At 46.3% G+C, this 9,267-nt stretch overlaps 1 protein-coding gene across 3 annotated transcripts in view; it reads left to right on the forward strand.

Annotated features, from left to right (window-relative positions):
* The window catches only part of CSTF2 (cleavage stimulation factor subunit 2), a 265,759-nt gene extending 260,560 nt beyond the window's left edge, over positions 1-5,199 (forward strand). For all 3 annotated transcript variants that reach the window (XM_063936957.1, XM_063936958.1, XM_063936959.1), the window contains one exon: positions 4,337-5,199. In XM_063936957.1, the coding sequence (XP_063793027.1) occupies positions 4,337-4,459 (123 nt within the window). In that variant the 3' untranslated portion in view covers positions 4,460-5,199. The remainder of the gene's footprint in view (positions 1-4,336) is intronic.
* The last annotated feature ends 4,068 nt before the right edge of the window (positions 5,200-9,267 follow it).

The raw sequence follows: 9,267 nt of genomic DNA on the forward strand, positions 1-9,267 counted from the left end.
GCTCTGTTTGGGGAAGCATTAGATGCGTGGATCTCCACGGCAACTGCGGGTCAGTCCAACCTTTCTTCCCTCAGAAACACAGCCGACCAGGAAAACATCCTACGTCTACAATGCAGTCCTTTCGGGCCGCGAAAGGTAAAAAGTCCAAACCCCCTTCCACTTCAGAGGAGGTCGGGGGAAAGCCAGAAAACCTGCACCAACAGGTTCCCAGGAACAGAAACCTGGTTCTGCTTCCTCAAAATCCTCGGCATGACGATGGACCTCCCAGCATGGAGATCGAGCAGGTGGGAGCAAGACTAATAAATTTCAGTCACGTCTGGGCGTCATCATGCCTGGACCCCTGGGTACAAGATATTGTTGCCCAGGGGTACAGACTGGAGTTTCAAGAACTCCCACCTCACAGATTCTTTCTGTCAGCGAAGCTGGTAAGCCTGATTTAAAGTGCTATCCTACAGGAAGCCATTCAAAAATTGCTAAAGTCAAATGTCATTGTACCAGTTCCACCTCACTTAACAAACAAGGGTTATTACTCAAACCTGTTTGTGGTACCAAAACCGGATGGTTCGGTCAGGCCAACATTGAACCCTTATTTAAGGGAATTCAAATTCAAGATGGAGTCTATGAGAGCGGTGATCTCAGGTCTGGAGGAGGGGGAATTTCTAGTATCCCTAGATATCAAGGATGCGTTCCTTCACATCCCGATCTGGCCGCCTCACCAAGCTTATTTAAGATTTGCGTTGCTGGACTGTCACTATCCTTTCCAGGCACTGCCATTTGGCCTCTCCATGGCACAGAGGGTGTTCACCAAGGTCATGGCAGAGATGATGCTAATCCCCTGCAAGCAAGGAGTGAACATTATTCCATATCTGGACGATCTGCTGATAAAGGAATCTTCCAAGGAGAAGCCGTTACAAAGCATTGCTCTCTCAACTCGACTACTCCAGGATCACGGTTGGATCCTGAACGTTCCAAAGTCACATTTGAAACCAACAAGGAGACTGTCCTTCCTGGGCATGATCTTCGACACGGAAGTACAGAGGGTGTTTCTCCCGGTGGAGAAAGCGTTGGTGATCCAGTCAATGGTCCGGGATGTCCTGAAGCCTTCCCGGGTATCTGTTCATCAGTGCATTCGCTTACTGGGGAAGATGGTTGCCTCCTACGAGGTTCTACAGTACGGACGATTTCATGCACGGTTCTTCCAACTGGATCTCCTGGACAAATGGTTGGAATCTCATCTTCACATGCACCAGCGGATACACCTGTCGCCAAAAGCCAGAATTTGACTCCTCTTGTGTCTGCAAACTTCTCACCTACTCGAAGGTTCGAGATTCAGAATTGTATCCTTCTAACAACCACTGATGAAAGTTTCAGAGGTTGGGGGAGCAGTCACCCAAGGGGAAAACTTCCAAGGAAAGTGGTTAAGTCTGGAATCCATCCTTCCAATAAACATTCTGGAACTAAGGGCTGTGTACAACGGCCTTCTACAAGCGGCACAACTTCTACAAGATCAGGCCATTCAGGTTTAGTCGGACAATATAACGACGGTGTCCTACAAAAACCAACAGGGCGGAACGAAGAGCAGAGCCGCAATGTCAGAGTTAACAAGAATACTCCTCTGGTCAGAAAAGCACGCAATGGCACTGTCAGCGATCTTCATTCCGGGAGTGGAAAACTGGGAAGCGGACTTCCACACATACACTATCCCCATCCAGGAGAATGGGGCCTCCACCCGGAGGTGTTCCTTTGAGGTAACAAGTAGTTGGGGTGTACCTCAAGTAGACATGATGGCCTCCCACCTCAACAAGAAACTTCGGAGGTACTGTTCCAGTTCGAGAGACCCACAGGCAGTAGCAGTGGTCGCCTTAGTAACTCCGTGGGTGTTCCAGTCAGTGCATGTGTTCCCTCCGCTTCCGCTCATCTCAAGGATACTCAAACTAATAAAAAGAACAAGAGTTCAGGAGATCCTCCATTGCTCTGGACTGGCCAAGGAGGGCTTGGTACGCGGATCTTCTGGAATTACTGCTGAAGGATCTGAGGCCCCTTCCTCTGCGCGAGGACCTTCTGCAACAGGGGCCATTCGCTTATCAAGACTTACCGTGGCTACGTTTGACAGCATGGAGGTTGAACGCCTGATTTTAACTCTGAAGGGCTTTCAGAAAAAGGTCATTCCTACCCTGATTCATGCTAGGAAGGGAGTTAACGTCTAAACAGTACCATCAGATTTGGAAAAAGTATGCGTCTTGGTGTGAATCCAAGAAGTTTCCTATGGTGGAGTTTCAACTGGGACTGTTTCTCCTCTTTCTGCAAGCAGGCGTGGGTGTGGGCCTACGCTTGGGCTCCATAAAAGTCCAGATTTCGGCCTTGTCCTTTTTCTTCCAGAAACAATTGGCTGCTCTCCCTGAGGTTCAGACTTTCTTGAAAGGGGTTCTGCACATCCAACCACCTTTTATGCCTCCTACGACACCATGGGATCTTAATGTGGTGCTGCAGTTCCTGCAATCGGATTGGTTCGAACCTCTACAGGAGGTTGAGATCAAGTTTCTTACTTGGAAGGCGGCCACACTGTTGGCATTGGCATCTGCTAGGTGTGTGTCAGAATTGGGGGCATTGTCCTACAAGAGCCCCTACTTGACATCCATGAAGATAGGGCTGAGCTCAGAACGTGTCAGCAATTTCTTCCAAAGGTTGTGTCTGCTTTTCATATCAACCAACCTATTGTGGTGCCAGTGGCTACTGACTCTGCAATCACATCAAAGTCCTTGAATGTTGTGAGGGCTTTGAAGATTCATGTGAAGAGACCTTCTCATCACAGGAAGTTGGACGCTCTATTTGTCCTTTATGCTCCCAACAAGGTTGGGTGTCCTGCTTCTAAGCAGGCTTGCCATGTCCAAATTCTGTTAAGGCCCACTCTACACGTACAGTGGGTTCTTCCTGGGCGGCTGCCCAAGGTGTCTCTGCTTTGCCGGGCAGCTACTTGGTCAGAGTCAAACACGTTTGCGAAGTTCTAGATCTTCGATAACTTGGCCTCTGAGAACCTACGGTTTGGTCAATCTGTTCTGTAGGAGCCTCCGCGCGCTCACTCCCGTACTGGGAGCTTTGTTACATCCCCATGGTACTAAATGGAACCCCAGCATCCTCTAGGACGTAAGAGAAAATAGGATTTTAATTACCTACCGGTAAATCCTTTTCTCGTAGTCCGTAGAGGATGCTGGGCGCCGGCCCAGCGCTTCGTTTTCCTGCATTGTTACTTGTTAAGTACTGCATTGTTACTTTAAGTACTGTTGTTCAGCCGTTGCTGAATCGTTTCAAGTTGGTTAGCTTGGCTTTCCTTTTATGTGTGAGCTGAGGTGAATCTCACCACTATCTGTGTATTTCCTTCTCTCGAAGTATGTCCGTCTCCTCGGGCACAGTAGGAGGGGCATAGAGGGAGGTACCAGCCCACACCATTAAACTATTAAAGTGCCCATGGGACCCGACTATACCCCATGGTACTAAATGGAACCCCAGCATCCTCTACGGACTGCGAGAAAAGGATATACGGATAGGTAATTTAAAGTCCTATTTTTTCTTATGGCCAGTAACAGCATTTTACACAGCCCTTACGGCCATTTGCTAGCTTAGTACTTCCCTACCCTACTGCTTCATGTACTTCATAGCTGGCACATTGCAGAACCTAACACTATATTGGTGGCTTGATGTTTCGAATGAAATAGTGCGAGCTAATCCGATGTGTAGGGTTTTAGCTATTTTTTCATTTAGCTAAATTGATACATGCAGATTATTAACGTGGGACTTCACAATACAGAATTCACGGCTAATTGAGTCTGTGGCATAGAGTTCAAAAGTCCCCAACCCCTCCTTCCTCCTTTATCTGACTACATTATTTAAAGAGCTTACAGGGCGATGTACTCAGCCTTGGAGAGTGTTAAAGTGGAAAGAGATAAAGTACCAGCCATCACAGCTCATAACTGTCATATTACAGACTGTGCTTGAAAAACGACAGGAGCTGATTGGTTGGTAGTACCTCTTAATATCTGTGTTTATATCTCTGAAATTGTTTTAGGATTCTTACACTTGGGGGGGGTTGATTCCATTTTTTTTTTATTATTATTTATTTTATAAGGATCACATTTAAGAGATTATTTTGAAGTGCGAGTGGAAAGGAAACATAATTAAATATCTCCATGCGGAGGTTTCTTAATGTAGTCCTGAAACATCTAAACTAAAAGATGTAGAAGGTGATAAATGTGTGTATGGTGTAGCTGTAGCACACACTAAAAAGAAACACGTGTGATCTATAATGACATCACTTTGTCCTCTTTTTCTTTTCCCATAGGCTGCCCTAATCATGCAGGTTTTACAGTTAACTCCAGACCAGATTGCTATGCTGCCACCCGAACAAAGGCAGAGCATCCTTATCTTAAAGGAACAGATTCAGAAATCCACAGGAGCACCCTGATTGTGAGTGCACGATTACCCTAATGGCGGAGTTTTAGGCCACAGGGACTCCGCATGTTGAGAGTAAAACAATATTGTTTCTAGGCTCGTTCAGACACGTGTGCATGCACACGCGCATGCATACATACATACATACATACATACATACATGCATGCATGCAAGCACACACACACACACGTACACACGTACGTTCTGGAAAAATGGATGGAAATGCATGAGAGGATGCACACTTCCATTCATTTTTTTTAAAGTTATAAATGCGCAATACACCTTTGCCAGTATAACCTTTTGTACTGATAGCGCGTGTTGATGCATTGAAAATGTGTCATACTGCGGTTTAAATTGTTAAAAGCCATATTAACACTTGAAAACGCATTGGATGGAATAATGCAATTGAATCTTATTTGTAATGTGAGGACGGTGGGGGTGTACAAACCCTTAAGGTTTAGAGAAGGAGTGTGTGAATGTTCAGTGAGGGGCACAAACCATTTTGTATTTTAAGAATGTGTATTAAATGACAATTTGTAACACAAAAAATGGGCCAGCACTGCTGGTCAGTAACATATTAGGAGGAAAGTGCCCAGTAAGAGCTGAATGTTTCATAATGGATTTAACTGGAGTTGCTTGCATTTGTTTCCTCCCCTGCTTAAATCACCTGTTACTCATTACCATGTCACTAGTCAATGTTGTTTTCTCTCCTGTCTAGTTTATTTTTTTTATATTAAAAGTGTTAACAAACAGTCTCTGATCATATCTTTTGTTTCATTTTTCAACATGGCTGTATTGTACATTAAATGCTTAGCCATCAGTGTGTGTTAAAATAAATGACAAACTAGCTTGTGTAAACCGGATGTGTTATATGGGTATTCAATGATATCTGCAACTAATCTCAAAGAAATAAAATAAAATATTACAACTTTTCCAAAAATTATCAGTAAAAGTTAGACAAATGTCTAATATCCAGAGTTAGAAAAAAGTTTTTTTTTTGTTTGTTTATTTTAAAACAGCTTTTTTTTGGGGGGGGGGGGGGTTAACCCTTCTTTTGTTTTTTGTTTAAACCAACTGGGGGTTTTTTTTGTTTTGTTTTTTGCGTTAACGTTTTAGTGGGGACATTTTTTTTAATCCTGTTTGTTATAATACTGTGAAACATTGCTATGTATTAGAGACCCTGATCAACCATGTTTTAATGCTTTCTAACATTTACAATCCAATGTTATTAGGCTTTGATATGGTTTATGTGAAATCTTTCAATAAAACTAGGATTTCAATTACCTACCGGTAAATCCTTTTCTTGTAGTCCATACGGGATATTGGGGAATCTAGTACAATGGGGTATAGACGGGGTCCAAAGGAGCCAGTGAACTTTACATTTCTTCAACTGGGTATGCTGGCTCCTCCCCTCTATGCCCCCTCCCACAGGCAGTTATAGGTAAAAACATGCCCGAAGGAGAAAGGACATATGAGTGAAGGAAATATGATAACCAAGAGTGGTGAGATTTACATACCAGCACACCACTAACAATTAACAACCAGCAACTGCTGGTAACAACAGCAACATCTGAACAGGTAACCACATAACAAGAACCTGCAGAAAAGTCAACGCACTGAGGCGGGCGCCCAATATCCCTTATGGACTACAAGAAAAGGAATAACGGGTAGGTAATTAAAATCCTATTTTCTCTAGCATCCATAAGGGATATTAGGGAATCTAGTACGATGGTGGCGTCCCAAAGCTTCTAGAACGGGCGGAGACTGCTGCAGCACCGCCTTCCCAAACTGTGTATCCTCTTTGGCCAGGGTATCAAACTTGTAGAACGTCACACAGTGTTAATCGCCGACCAGGTAGCAGCTCGGCAAAGTTGTAAGGCTGAGACTACACGGGCAGCCGCCCAGGAAGAACCCACTGATCTCGTAGAGTGGGCCTTCAGTGACTTAGGAACAGGTAAGGCTGCCGACACATAAGCTTGTTGAATAGTAAGCCTAATCCAACGAGCAATGGACTGCTTTGAAGCAGGATGACTCTTCTTCTGTACATCATAGAGCATGAGCAAAGAATTCGTCTTTCTGATCCGAGCCGTTCTCTTGACATACATCTTCAAGGCTCGCAGAGCATCCAATGCCTCCAGAGGAGCAGATGCGCCAAAACTGGACGGAATAACTATAGGCTGATTCAAGTGAAACGCAGAGACAGCCTTCGGCAGGAACTGCTGCCTAGTCCGGAGCTCAGCTCTGTCCTTGTAAAAGACCAAGTATGGTTGTTCGCTCACTAGCAGTTTTTATCAGCCGTGCAAACGCTATGCCGCCTCCCACTGGGAGTGTATTTTAGCTTAGCAGAAGTGCGAACGAAAGGATCGCAGAGCGGCTACAAAATAATTGTGTGCAGTTTCAGAGTAGCTTCAGACCTACTCAGTGCTTGCGATGACTTCAGGCTGTTCAGTTCCTGTTTTGACGTCATGAACACGCCCTGCGTTCGGCCAGCCACGCCTACGTTTTTTCTAGCACGCCTGCGTTTTTTCGAACACTCCCTGAAAACGGTCAGTTGACGCCCAGAAACGCCCTCCTCTTGTCAATCACTCTGCGGCCAGCAGTGCGACTGAAAAGCTTTGCTAGACCTTGTGCGAAACTACATCGTTCGTTGTAATAGTACGACGCGCATTGCGCCGCATGCGCAGAAGTGCCGATTTTTTTTGCCTGATCGCTGCGCAGCGTCCGAAATCTGCTAGCGATCAACTCTGAATGACCCCCAAAGCCCCCAATTCTGAGACACATCGAGCAGAAGCCAGGGCCAGTGACATAACCATTTTCCATGTGAGGTACTTGTCTTCCACCATCATCAGAGGTTCAAACCAGGAGCACTGGAAAAAATCCAATACTACATTCAGATCCCAGGGTGCCGTGTTCTCGCAAGAATGTCTGAACTTCTGGCAACATCTCCAATTTCTTGTGGAAGAAAATGGAGAGGGCTGAAATCTGGATCCTAATGGAACGTAAGCCTTGATCCACACCAGCCTGCAGGAAACATAAGAATTGTCCCAAGTGAAACTCAGCAGGCGGATACGTGCGCTCCTCCCACCAAGAGACCTGTCTCCTCCATATATGATGATATTGTTTTGACATCACCGGTTTTGCCTGAACTATGGTAGCAATAACCTTTTTGGAAAGGCCCTTGTGAGCTAGGATGTTTCGCTCAACCTCCATGCCGTCAAACGAAGTCGCCGTAAGTCTGGGTAGACGAACGTTCCTTGTTGAAGATCTCTTCTTTGTGGTAGAGGCCAAGGATCTTTGACGGACATGTACAGAAGATCCACATACCACGCCCTCTGAGGCCAATCCGGGGCAATCAGAATTGCCTGGACTCTTTGATTCCTGATTCGCTTTAGCACCCTTGGGAGCAATGGAATCGGAGGAAACAGGTAGACCAGCCAGTAAGGCCAAGGCGACGGCAGTGCATCCACTGCCCTTGCCCAAGGGTCCCTAGTTTGCGAGCAATACCAGGGAAGTTTCTTGTTGAGACAAGAAGCCACCATGTCTATCTGCAGGCAGCTCCACTGGTTGGTAACTTGCTGGTGGAGACCCCCCGGAAGAAGGTCGTGACTCCGCTTCCCAGTTGTCCACACCTGGAATGAAGATTGCGGACAGAGCTCTTGCATTTCTTTCCACCCAGAGGAGAATCTTTGACACCTCTCGCATGCAGGCTCTGCTTTTAGTCCCATGTCGACTGATATAGGCTACCGCTGTGGCGTCAGACTGTACATGGATCGTGTGATCCCTGAGCAGAGGAGAGGCCTGAAGCAGAGCATTGTAGATCCCCCAAAACTCCAGAATATTGATCAGAAAGAGGCTTTCGTGGGCTGACCACCTTCCCTGGAACTGCACCCCTTCGGTGACAGCGCCCCATCCCCTTAGACTCTCATCTATCGTGAGGAGGGTCCAATCCTGAATCCCGAAACTCCGGCCTTCCAGTAGGTTGGAGGACACTAGCCACCACAGGAGGGAAATCCTGGCCTGAGGTGACTGCCGAACCATCCGGTGCATCTGTAGATGTGATCCAGTCCACTTGCTCAGAAGATCTAACTGAAGAGTTGGCATGGAACCTCCCATACTGGATTGCCTCATATGAGGCGACCACCTTTCCCAACAATCTTCGAAGATGGATGGACACTCGAGGTCAGAGCACCATGCGCACCATCTCCTGAAGTGTTCTCGCCTTTTCCTCTGGTAGGAACACCTTCTGGGCCCCAGTATCCAGCAAGATCCCCAGGAACTGAGGGACTTCTGTAAGTTGAGAATCCACCCATGGTGTGACAGAAGTTAGATAGTGCGGTTGATATGGAGCAATAAAAGCTCCCTGGATCTTGCTTTTATCAGAAGATTGTCCAGGTAAGGGACAACATTGACCCCCTGGGCCCGGAGTTGGAACATCATCTCCGTGAATACCCTCGGAGCTGTACACAGACTGAAGGGCAGAGCCTGGAATTGGAAGTGATTGTCCAGCAGGTCAAACCGCAGGTATACCTGATGAGGCGGCTAAATCGGAATCTGGAGGTAGGCATCCTTGATATCCAAGGAGACCATGAATTCCTGTTATTCCAGGTCCGCAATCACTGCTCGCAGGGATTCCATTTTGAACTTTAACACCTTCAAATAAGGATTCAAGGGTTTAAGATTCGAAATGGGTCATACTGAACTGTCCTAGTTCGGCACTACAAATAAGTTGGGGTAAAACCCCTTGCCGTGTTACAGTATTTGCACTGGAACAATGACGTGGGACTGGATCAACTTTTGGATGGCTTCTTGCAACGTAACTT

This window comes from Pseudophryne corroboree, chromosome 8 (genome assembly GCF_028390025.1).
Source record: "Pseudophryne corroboree isolate aPseCor3 chromosome 8, aPseCor3.hap2, whole genome shotgun sequence".
In the NCBI taxonomy this organism is placed as follows: Eukaryota; Metazoa; Chordata; class Amphibia; order Anura; family Myobatrachidae; genus Pseudophryne; species Pseudophryne corroboree.